The following is a 12,729-nucleotide window of genomic DNA, read 5'->3' on the forward strand; positions in this document are numbered from 1 at the left end:
TATATTACTTATATTATATATATATTACTATATATTTATCTATATCTATTATATATTTTATCTATTTTTATCTATACTTACTTGAATGCCCCAAATCACTTAAAAAACAAGGGGCAGAACAAAGGTATTGTTTGCTTCCATTTGTGCTTTTTTCTTAAGGTTTTTTTTTTTTTTTTTTGCATTGAATTTTCAAACTCTAAAGGGACACCGCTCCCTCCCCCCTCCCCCCTCCCTCCCCAATCTCATCTGCCTATTTAAATGTCCCTCCCCAACAGGAGAATCCTGCTGCTCTTTTCAGTGTGCAAGTACAATTAAATTGTACCTGTAAGTTCTTATCCCTCTTCCCCAAAGCTTCAGCACCTTGTTGTGAAATTGTTTTAACTTCATTTTTCTTAGCTATATTTTCCATGTTGAAACTTCAAGAGTGTCGCAGCCCCGTACAACTGTGTGGGATTATGGGATTATGCCTGGGTGAGTCTACGGAATAGCGAAGAAGTCCGCGTGGCTGGAGGGAGTGAGAAAACGGGGAGAGAGTGCGGAGAGATGAGGGTGGGGTGGTGATGGGAGCAAACGGGGCGGGGCCTGGTGGGCTGCAGGGAGAATTTTGGCTGTTAATCTGAGTGAGGTGGTTCCCGGAGGAGCCCTCTGGGTGCTGTCGGAGGAACAGACTTTGAGGGAGGGAGGAGGCGGGAGCTGGGGTACCAGGGCGGAGGGACTGCACTGGTTCAGGGGGGAGATAATGAGGATTATGTCCAGGTTGGGGACCGAAGAGGGAGTGATAAATGGGCGGATTCTGGGTAGATTCTGCAGTGGAAGGGACTTGCAGTCATATCAAATTGGGGAGGGGGGGAGTCAGAGAAAGAGGGGGCTTAAAGATGCTGCCAAGTTTGGAGCCTCAGCACCTGGCAGGACGGAGCTGCCATTAGCTGGGTCTAGAGGACAGCGGAAGGGCAGGTTGGGGGACGCTCAGGGGCTCGGATGTAGCGGGGTCGGTGGGAGGTGCCCGCGCACCTCCAGGTGGGACGTCCGGGAGGCAGTTGTCCAGGGCATGGTCGCCGTGCAATCCCGAGAGTTGCCGCCAGAGGGCAAGCGCACCCCATCGCACTCGCAGCTCCGGGGGGCACGGGAAGGACCGGCCCTGCAGCATCTCAGGGCCCCGGGGACTACAGCTCCTCACCTGGGTGTGAGATGGGGGCCGCGCAGGTGCCAGGGCCAGGACTGGAACCCCCAGGCGCCTCCAGGGCCCCAGATCCTGGGACGGGGCTGTTTATGTGCTTCCAGCACTTCAAACAGCACTCCCCACGGGGCTGTTCCCACAGCACCTAGGGTCTGTGCAAAAATGTCACTTCCACAGGAAGACCTTCCCCGACCACCCTGGGGTCAGAAGGCCCCACCCCGATTCCTCTAAGGCACATCCCATTTTAGTATCTTCGTAACACTTAAGACTCTGAATTCATCTTATCTTGTGTTGTCTGTTTTCTGCACTACAATGTAAAGTCTGTGGCAGCGAGGACCCATTTTCTGTGTTGTCGTCCTGTATCCCCAGGGCTCAGAATTATTCCTGGCCTCTAATGCATGCCAAAGAAAAAAACAACAGCAATAGTGTTAATCATAGCTTATTCATGGTGCTACTGTGTACCAACCTCTATTTGAAGCTCCTTACATAAATCATCTCCAGTCTTCAGAACAACCCTACCAAGCAGGGACTAGCTTTTCTGTTTTATTTTTTGTTTTTTTTTGGCGGCGCCTCTTGGCTTGCAGGATCTTCGTTCCCCAACCAGGGATAGAACCTAGCCCTGACAGTGAAAGCACTGAGTCCTAACCACTGGACCACCAGGGAATTCCCCCAAGTAGGGACCGTTGTTATCCCCATATTACAGAAGAGGAAGCTGAGGCCCAGAGAGGTTTAGGGACTTGAGATTGCATAACCAGGGAGTTTCAGTGTTGAGTTTGAAGCCTGAGAAGCCTAACTGCAAAGTCTGAGTTTGCTAAATGGAAGAATGGGGCCCTGATGGGAAAGGAGCCCCTTAGGGCATTCAGCATTGTGCCCCTAAGCCCCTGCCTCTCCACCTTTCCTTTCTGGTCTCCACAGCCGACAAACTCGCAAGCCCAGCCCCCAGATCCCCTGCCGGGCTACGAGGAGGGGTGGGAACCCAGCAGGTAAGGGGTTTACTCTCCTCCCCATTGTGGGTTTGCAGAGGTGCCTCCCAGGCTACCCAGGTTGGGGGCAAGCCATTAAAGGTGGATCTGGGGACTTCCCTGGTGGGCCAGTGGTTAAGACTCCACGCTCCCAATGCAGGGGGCCAGGGTTTGATCCCTGGTCAGGGAACTAGATCCCGCATGTCACAACTAAGATCCTGAATGCTGCAACTAAGACCCGGCACAGCCAAATACAAAAATAAATAAACATTAAGAACAAAACAAAGCAAACAACAACAAAAAAGGTGGATCTGGAGGGAGTTCCCCGGTGCCCTTAGTGGCTAGGACTCAGCGCCTTCACTGCCTAGGACCCGGTTCAATCTCTGGTCAGGGAACTGAGATCCTGCAAGCCACGCAGCTCAGCCAAAAAAAAAAAAAAAAGGGGGGGATCTAGAGAGCACAGATTCCACCTACCAGACAGCAGGGTTGGCTGCCCAGGACAGACAGAAAGACAGACAAACAGATGATCCTCAGCCAGCTGACCACTCTCTTGAGCCTGCTCACTGGGGCCTGGCTGCCCACAGGCTCAGGGAGGCCTGGACCCCGAGGCCTCCCAGCTCAGCCCCAGGCTGCTGCCAATGAGACCCCAGTCTCTTGGTCAGGGGGCTCCAGCTTTCCCAGTGCCATCCTCTGCCCTTGGCAGCTGGAAGGCCTTCTTGGGCCTGCAGAAAACTGGGCAGCTGGGGACAGGCAGGCTGCAGCATGGGCAGGATGTGGCCATCACTGTCTCTGCCACTGGACCCACAGGAAGTGGCCCAGGAGATGTGCAAAGCTGTGCCCTTCACTCAAGTAGGGGAAGGAGAGGGCTAGGTTTCAGTGTTGATAGAGCACAGGCTGTGGCACCAGACAGATTTGGGGTCAACCCTCCATCCTTCACCTAAATGTCTCTGATCTTCAGTTTTCTCCCTTGTAAAATGGGGCATAAGCATCTCCCACCTGGGCCAATGCAAGTGCTGCCATCTTGGTCTCCCAGCTTCTGCTATGGCCACCCAGTCTCCTGAGTCTAGTTTTCCATATAGTGGCCAGAGGGCATCTGGGAACACCTGAGTCTGATCACATCCCTCCTCTGCTCAGAACCCTCCATGGCTCCCACTTCACTCAGAGTGAACGTCCAAGTCCTTCCTGTGGCCCACAAGGCCCTGCACAAAATGCCTGTCATCTCCTGCCCTTACCTCCTCCCACTCTCCCCCTCACGCGCTTTCCTGCTGCCGCACCAGCCATCTTGCTTTTCTCCAGACACACCAATATTATGTCCACCTCAGGTCCTTTGCACTGGCTGTTCCCTTTGCCTCTAGCACTCCCCACCCCCAACATTCTATGGTTCCTTCTCTCACCTCCTCAGGTTTTTACTCAGATGTTGTTTTAAAATGTTCCCCCTTTCTGCTTTATTTCTCTCTGTAGTTCACATCATCACCTAACAAATGAAATTGATTTTGTAGTCGCATTTACCATCTATCTCCGCACTAGAATGTTTGCTCCACCAGGGCAGAGATTTTTATGTCTTGTTCACTTCTGTAGCCCCATCCCAGCTCTAGAGCAGAGCCAGGCACACAGTGGGCACTCAGTATTTGTTGAATGAATGAATGAATGAATAATAGTAGTACTTGCCTCCTAAGGGCTATTGGGCAGCCTGAATGAGAGGGGTAAGGGAAGCACTCTTACAGCTGCATTCAGTTGGCGCTCCATAAAGGTTTTGATAATTCATACCATGTGTTGTTTATGGCCCAGGTTTTGGAGCTAGGCGTACCTAAGTTCAACTTCTGCCTCAGCTGCTGATTTCTGTGTGACCCAGGGCAAGTGGCTTTCCTTCTTTATGCCTCAAGTCCCACCTTTGCAAAAGGGAGTTAATAATAGTTGAGAACTCATGCAAAGTGTTTGGCACCATGCCTACCAGAGTGTCAGTTCCCAAGACCCCTTGGCTTGTTATCCATTCAGCAAACTTTCATTGAATCCAGACAACTCGGTGGTATTGCACAGCCCTGGACCAGCTGCCTCAGTTGCCCCATACAGCCATGCACACTGCACACAGCAGAGGGGACCCCTGACCTGGGATCCAGCTGTGTACCCTCTCCCAGAGCTGCAACTGTCCCAGGGGGGCACAAGGATGCTCTAAGGGCTAGCAGTCCCCTTGGCAGCTGTGTAGTCTTAGGCAAGCAAGGGACTTCTTTGAGCCTCAGTTTCCTCATCTGTAAATGGGGATGTTAATGGTTCCAGCCTTGCAGCATTGTGGGGAGGAGGGAGTTCCTCAAAGGTGAGCAGCATGGGCTCGGCAGGGTGTTAGGGTTCGGCAAGTGTTAGGTTTTGTTATGATGCACCTCTTGGGGCTATAGCCATAAACAAGACGGAAAGAGTCCCTGCCTTCAGGTAGTGAATATTCTGGGAGAGAGAGGAACATTAACAATCCCCCAAAGAGACATAACAATAAATTGCTATGAGACCCTGGAGAAAGAGATGAGGATGCTAGGAGAAAGACTGCCAGAAGGGTGAAATTTGTCTTGGGGGTGCTTCTGAGGAAGGAAGGATGAGTTGGAATGAGCTCTGGGAAGGGTGGATGGAAGAGAAGTCCAGGTGGAGGGCGCAGCAGGGGCAACGTCCCGGAGGCAGGCACAAGTTTGGTGCATTGAAAGAACAGCGAGGAATAGAACTACCATATGATCCAGCAATCCCACATGTCCAGGGCATATACCTGGACAAAGCTATAATTCAAAAAGATACATGCACCCCTATGTTCATAGCAGCACTATGCACAATAGCCAAGACATGGAAACAACATAAATGTCCATCAACAGATGAATGGATAAAGAAGATGTGTACATATATACAATGGAATACTACTCAGCCATAAAAAGAACGAAATAATACCATTTGCAGCCACAAGGATGCAACTAGAGATTATCATGCTAAGTAAAGTCAGAAAGAGAAAGACAAATACCATATGATATCACGTATATGTGGACTCTAAAATATGGCACAAATGAACCTATCTACAAAACAGAAACAGACTCACAGACATAGAGAACAGACTTGGGGTTGCTGAGGGGGAGGGGGGTGGGGGAAGGATGGAGTGGGAGTTTGGGGTTAGTGGATGCAAACTATTACATTTAGAATGAATAAACAACAAGGTCCTACTGTATAGCACAGAGAACTATATCCAATCTCCTGGGATAAACCATAATGGAAAAGAATATAAAAAAAGAATATATATATATGTGTGTGTGTAACTGAGTCACTTTGCCGTACAGCAGAAATTAGTACAACATTGTAATCAATTATACTTCAATTAAAAAAAAAAAAAGAAAGAAAGAATAGGGACTTCCCTGGCGGTCCAACAGTTAAGACTCCGTGCTTCCAATGCAGGGGGCTCGGGTTTGATCCCTAGTTGGGGAATTAAGATCCCACATGCCGCATGGTGCGGCCAAAAAATTTAAAAAGGGGGACTTCCCTGGCAGTCCTGTGGTTAAGACTTCTCTTTCCAATGCAGGGGGTGCGGGTACGATCCCTGGTCAAGGAGCTAGGATCCCACATGCCTCGGGGCCAAAAAACCAAAACATAAAACAGAAGCAATATTGTAACAAATTCAATAAAGACTTTTAAAATGGTCCACATCCAGGAATAAAGACGCAGACGTAGAGAATGGACTTGAGGACACAGGGAGGGGACGAAGTGAGAGAGTGGCATGGACATATATACACTACCAAATGTAAAATAGATAGCTAGTGGGAAGCAAACGCATAGCACAGAGAGATCAGCTCGGTGCTCTGTGACCACCTAGAGGGGTGGGATAGGGATGAGGGGAAGGAGACGCAAGAGGGAGGAGATGTGGGGATATATATGTATATGTATAGCTGATTCACTTTGTTATAAAGCAGAAACTAACACATCATTGTAAAGCAATTATACTCCAATAAAGATGTTAAAAAAAAAATGGTCCACATCAAAAAATAAATAAATAAAAAAGAAAGAAAGAGAGAAAGAACATCGAGGAGACCAGGGTGGCTGGGGCAGTGAGGGGGGGAAGGGCAGGGAGATGTGGAGGCGGGAGGGCGGATGGAGGGTCCAGGGTTTAAACAGAGAAGGGCCATGATCTGGGAGCAAGTTGATAGATCCACTTAGGTGGAGGAGATCATAGGAAGAACTAGCATTTACTGAGTGCCAACTGTGTGCCAGGCAATGAGCTAAGGGTTTTCTGTTTAATCCCCCCCAGGGATCCTGGAATACCACCCTTCCTATTGTCCCTCACCCCTGGAGGTGGCAGCAGCTTCCTACAAGTGCCAATCCCCAGCCCACCTTATCCTTATCATCATCTCCTGCTAGGGAAAAGCAGCCCTGCTTTGTATTAATTCTCTCTGTCGAAAGGCCTAGAGTGGTTTTCTTTTTTTTCCTGGTTGAACTTTGATGATTTTACAGGTGAGAAAACTGACGCCCAGAGAGGTTGAGTAAGTTGCCCCAAGGCACACAGCCAGCAGATGGCAGAGTCAGAATTTGAACCCAGGCATCCATGCCTCTCTAGGTAGGATGAAGTCTCTGGCTCCAGATTCCACTGCCCCTGACTCATCTCCCTGCCTCTGACCCCAGGTGCTCTCCCGGCTGGGCTTCATGGCTGTCCACCTCCTCAATCACCTCTGCTTTGGCCACTGCTCCTCTTCCTACATCCCCGCTCATCCTCTGCAACAGCTGTGTGCCCGCTCGCACGCGCTGGGCACCTGTGGTTCTCTGGTGTTGGGCGGGCAGCCCAGCCTCCCGTCGCCAGGTGAAGGATGTCCACTGTGCGGGCTGAGGGGTGTCAGTGCAGACCAAAGGCACGAGCTGAGCATCACGAATGGACACACAGATGCACGCACCTTGGAGAGACGGGGGAAGACAGGCTGAGAATGATGCCAACCTGGACCATGCACACTGGGTCCAGCAACCAGGGACGCAGGGACAGCCAGACAGGTGTCCAGAGTCCTCACCCTGCTCCTAGGGACGCAGGCACAGCCCCAGCCATGGGGGTGGACCGCTCATAGTCAAAGTGCACATTTATTGAGCCCTCGCTGTTTGCCAGGCCCTGCTCTAAGTCTCTGATAAGTACCAACTCATGTCATCCTCAGAGCAGCCCCGTGACATAGGGATTAGTAGCATCACATTTTACAGAAAAGGAAACCTGAGTCCCAAGAGGCAAAGTCACTCACTCAGAGTCACACAGCAGTACATGGCAGAGGTGGCATCTGAACCCAAGGCATGGTGGTTCCTGTTTTTAACCACCAAGCTGGACCTCCTCTCACAGGATGAGTCAAAGACACTCCCAGCTGCAGGAAAGATAGATGGCCCCACCCAGACTAGGAGACGCAGTGATGACACGGTCCTAGCGATCCCGAGAAACCAAGGCCGGGAGGCAGACGGAGCTGCTGGGGGAAACCTGGGTCCCCGAGTCAGAAGCAGGACACACGTGCCCCCAGCTGCCCCTCCTGTCCCTCCCCACCCCCCCACCCCCAGTCTCCACACAGCACCACGCCCAGTGTGGCATCTACAGGAACCATAAAGGTTGGCTGAGTCTAGTTGTGTGTGTGTACGTGTGTGTGTGTGCATTTCTCCAGTTGGGGTCTCCTGGGAGTGGGTGGCCCTGTGCTGGAGCGTGGGCATCAGGGGCACTCCTTCCTCAGCTGGGCTCAGGGTCTGCAGTGGACGAGGGCAGCCTGGCTTTGGGCGGCTGGAACCAGGGCCCTAGCAGATGGGCCCGTCTGGCACAGACGCGGGGACATGTGGTGCTGTCAGGGTTGCCTCCAAATGCCCCCCGGAGCGCAGGGCGGGGGCTGGCCAGGCCCCCCTCAGCCTTCTTCCTGCCTCAGGAAGGAAGGCCCCAGGTGAGGGGAGCAGGAGGAGGGGACCCGAGGAAACAGATGGGCCAGTGGGGCGTGGGAGCCTGTGACCTCTGACCTCACAGGCCTGCACAGAGGGGTGGGAACAGGCCAGGCAGGCAGCTCCCAAGGCCCTGCTCCAAGAGCCCTGAAGTGGGGGGTGATCACCAGGGGCCCACAGAGTCGGGGACATACTCTCCCTCCTCCCTCCAGGGTTCTGTGCCAACCCCAAGCAGTGTCCGAGTGGGCAGCTCAGCCCTGGCACCGCGAGCACCCCTCTCTCTGGCAGGCATGAAGCGCCTGCTTTCCCCCCTTTCAGCTGTGCCCACCTCCTGCCAGCCGGGGAGCCAGCTGGGAACCTTGGTGCCAGGGGGGCCCCCGGAGTCCCTGCCCCCTCCCGGGCAATGCCAGCCGGCCCCCACCCCCACCCCCCAGGCCCAGTAATGGGTGGGTAATGAGTGCTGGGGGAGCGGGGGAGGGGCGGGGAATGCAGGTGCCACAGGCGCTGGCACAGGGGCCGATAATCAGGTTTGCCAACGCCATCTGTCACCGCGCGAGCATCTGGGGCTCAAGGTGACCCTGTCACCCTCAGTTACAATTACGAGTTTGGCATCTGTATTAAAGCCCGCCAGCCGGCCAGGCGGGGGGGGGGGCGGAGCTGGGGTGGGCATGGGGGTGCGCGGTGAGCCCCATCCCGGGGGTCCCGTTCCCAAGGGCTGCATGGCTGCCAAGGCACGGGGCTCCTCTGTGCCTGGGAGAGTTCGTGTATGTGTGTGTGTGTGTCTGTGTGTGTGTGTGCCAGCCTCCACAATTCTGTGAGCGAGTGTATCTGCGCGCAGGGCTGGGAGTCATGGGTTTTTGTGTGTTCTGGGCGTGGTGGTTGTGTGTCTGAGCTTGGTGGGATGGCCAGGGCTGGGGGGCAGCTCTGAGATCATGTGGGTACACAGATGGGCATGTGTTCATGTGCTGGGAGAGGAGCGTATGGCAGTTCCAGGTGTCTTTGGGTGACGATGTGTGTCCGGGTGAATGCATGATGGTGTGTGTGTGTGTGTGTGTGTGTGTGTGTGTGTGTGTATGTGATTGTGCATGTGTATCTGAGGGTGTGTGGTGCTGTACACCTGATGGTCACAGGCTGTATGTTTGGGTGTGTGGGTCTGTGTATAAGATCCTGCCGAAGTGTGTATGTGTGTGTTTGTGAATGAACAGGGGCAGCAGCTGGGAGAGGCTCTGTGTGGTCACTGCAGGGCTCCTCTCCTGCCCCTTCACTTTGTTCCTGTCCTCACCAACCCCTGCTGGCAGGGCTCTAATGTGGGGGACTTGGGGAAGGCAGGGAGCTGGCTCTGAGGAGGGCTCTGGGTTCTTGGATCTGGATTCTGGGTTCTTGATTTCTACTTTTTTTTTTTTTTTGGCCACGTCACGTGGCCTGTGGGATTTTTAATTCCCTGACCAGGGATCGAACCCGGGCCCTGGCAGTGACAGCGCCAAGTCCTAACCACTGGACTGCCAAGGAATTCCCGCTGGGTCCTTGATTCTAGATTCTGGAGGATAGGATCTAGATTTTTGGATTCTGGATTGTGGGCACTTGGACCTGGATTTTAGATTCTGGGTCCTGAGTTCTTGGATCTGGATTCTAGGTCTTGGTTTCTGGGATCTAGATTCAGATTCTGGATTCTGAGATCTGGTTTTGGATTCTGGGATTGGGATTCCAGGCTCTGAATTCTGGGTCTGGGTCCTTGCTACTGGACCTTGGCTTCCCGTCTCTGGGTTCTGTGTGTTGACTTTGGCCTGTCCTCTCTGCCCTTCTATTCAGACAGGGCCACTGGGCTGCCCACCATCCCCTGCACACACCCCACCCCCTAACCTGATGGGTGCAGATAACATGCATGGCCACCAGGGGACACCCTTGGTTCAGATTTGGGCCAAGCTGACCTAGACGTGGAGGAGTTAGGGGACCACCATAGCCCGGATTGACACAGCTCTTTGAGGGGGACGGGGACAGGGCTTCACCTCCCTCCCCACCCCTCCCAGTGTCAGCTGGTGACCAATGTCTGTCAAACATGGAGAACTGGACCCAGCATCCCCATAGATACCCATCCGGATCAAGGGACAGGGTGCCCAGTCAGTGGGTCAGATTGGGCAGAAGGCACATGTGTGTCTGTGAAGGTGTCAATGAATGTACAGAAACATCTGTGCCTGTGTGAGGGTGCACTGTGTGTCTGGAGTGGCCACATATGACAGCGTTCCCATGGAGCCTGAGCCCGTGTGGTGGCGTGTGGCCATGTGTTACCGGGACTACGTGTCTGGCAGGATCCTCATGTGACGGCACATCTAGGGGCCGTATCTGTAACTGTGAGTGCCACTCTGATGTGGGGTACTAGTCCCTGTCATATGGGTGTGTCTGGCTATGACCATGACTGGGTCACTGGGTGGCTGTGGGTGTATCTGTGGGTGTCACTGTGCTCATGAGGGTGTCTTGCAGTGTCTGGGGGAGGGTCCCCGAAGACTGGGACCCTGTGTCAATGATGTCTTGTCAGCTGGTGTGTGAAGATGTGTAGGAAAGAGGTGTGCATTCTGAGAGTGTCGAACCAGGGAAGGCGTGTGGTCCAAAAGGGGGTCGAGAAGGGACCAAGGTGGGTGGGACCAGAGGCGCTCAGAGCATTTCCTTCATTTCTTCCCTAGGTATCTCTCTGAACCTCGTTCTCACTGGGTTTCTCTATGGCAGTGTCTCTTCCCACCTCTCAGCATCTCTGACTTTGTCTGCGGGTCCTGGTCCTCTGCCTCATCCTGTTGCCAGGCACAGTGTGCTCCATGGGTATTGGCTGGCTGGTCCTGTCTCCCACTCCAGCCCTTGAATCTTCCATCTCGATCTCCGACTCTGCCTCCCTTTGGCCCTTTCTCTCTGTCCTTCCTTATTTGTGCGTTTCTCTTGCAGGTCTCTCCCATCTCTCTTTCTCCATCTCTGTCTCTCTCTCGGCTTCTAAGTGTCTTTGCCCATCTACAGCTCTGTCTGTCTCTCTCCATCTCTTGTCTCTCCCCGTCTCTATCTCTCCCAGTCTCTGCCGGCTCGAGTGGGTCCGGGTGGGTCCGGGACAGCCCGGCCCGGGCGCCGCTGCGAACAATGCCCCATTCACGCGGCCAGTCAGCGCCATGGCAACGCGCCCGCCCCGCCCTCCCCGCGTGCGGGCCGCTCGTGCCAAGAGGATGCCATGGTTACGTCAGGCGCGTGCCCGCCCCGCGCGCTCGTGAAGGGGCCGGGCCAGCAGGGGGCGCTCCGCGGTACCCTCTGCCTGGAGTCAGGCGAGGCCATGCTCCTTCAAGGGGCCTTCAGCCACTCATTGCCTCAGTGTCCCCTTCTGTAAAACATCAGGGATGGGCAGAGTGAGATCCTGTGTGCTTCTGTGTGTGTGTGTGTGTTTTCATGCCTGTGTGTGATGGTGAGTGCCTGTGTAGTTTGGGTGTGATGGTGTATCTGTGTGTTTGTGGTCTTTTGACTGTGTGCCCTTGTGTTTGTATGCCTGGGGTGTGTGTGTGTGTGTGTGTGTGTGTGTCGGTGGTTTGGGTGTGATTATGTGCTTGTGAATTCGTGTGACAGTGTGTGTGTCCGTGTTTGCATGCCTGAGGGGTGGGTGTGAGAGAGACAGAGAGAGATGGTGGGTGTCTGTGGTTTGGGTGTGATTATGTGTTTGTGATTGTGGGTTCATGTGATAGTGTGTGTGCCTGTGTTTGCATGCCTGGTGTGTGTGTGTGTGTGTGTGTGATGGTGGATGGCCCCGTCGTTGGGTGTGGTTGTGAGTTTGTGTGACGGTTGTTTGTGGGTCTGGGGGTCCGTGTTCACAAACTCATATGTGCCTATGTGTGTACTGGGTATAGGTTCCAAGGACTGCCAGGGCTTGGCTGAGCCCCCCCTCACCTGAGGGCCTCCTGGCGCAGAAGGGGGTGCCCAGCTGCCTGGGACCTCCGACTCCCCACAGGTTCAGGAGAGCCCCAGCTGATGAATATTCATGAGGCAGAGGGGCTGGCACCCACCGCCTACAGCTGCGTGTCTATTAGCCCCCCTACTCTCCAGGCACCAACTGCAGTGGGGAGAGGGGGGTAGCAGCGTGGGCCTCTCCCCGTCTCCATGACTTGGGGGGCTGGAGGGCTTCCTAGTGACTACTGTGGGGGTCATGTCAGTGTGCCTGGCTGCTTGTTGGGATGGCTAAGGGACTGTCTCAACGTTGTGACAGGCATTGGGGAGAATGACTGTTGTGTGACAGGATGTCCTTGTCACTGTGGTGTGGCTGTCCCCCACTGTCTCTTTGTAGCTCTGTCCGGGGACTCTAGGCAGTGCGAGATGTGTGCCTGTCACCTGCAACAGTGAGACGCTGAGTGCATGTCATCAGAACGTCTGTGAGCAGTTCTGCAGTGGCCTGTACCTGCTGGCTACCTGCTCTGTGACAATCAGGGTGTGTTGTCGCGTTATTGGAGCAACTGGTTGGGTTCAAACTTTGCTCGAGGGGCAGCTGTGCACCACACCCTGGGAATGAAGTGCTCAGATCTGCTTCCCCTCCTTGTGACCTAGTGGGGCAGTGACTCCGTGTGGCCACGTGGCTAACACAGCTGAAGGGGCACCCGGACCAGGTATGTGAGTGTGCCCCTGCTGGTCAGACACTGATACAGTGTGAGGGTCAGTGTGTCAGGGTAAGCGTGAGGA

General features: G+C 53.9%; 1 protein-coding gene across 1 annotated transcript; it reads left to right on the plus strand.

Moving 5' to 3' along the window:
• The first annotated feature begins 1,112 nt into the window (after positions 1–1,112).
• On the plus strand, positions 1,113–7,055 carry DAND5 (DAN domain BMP antagonist family member 5). The gene is given in 5 exon segments (XM_082379785.1): positions 1,113–2,785; positions 2,787–2,923; positions 2,925–2,988; positions 6,775–6,854; positions 6,856–7,055. Coding segments are annotated over 5 exon segments (525 nt in total). The 5' UTR covers positions 1,113–2,662; the 3' UTR covers positions 6,977–7,055.
• Positions 7,056–12,729: the final 5,674 nt, after the last annotated feature.

The sequence above is a fragment of the Balaenoptera borealis genome, assembly GCF_965194805.1.
Source record: "Balaenoptera borealis genome assembly, chromosome: 2".
Lineage (NCBI taxonomy): Eukaryota > Metazoa > Chordata > Mammalia > Artiodactyla > Balaenopteridae > Balaenoptera > Balaenoptera borealis.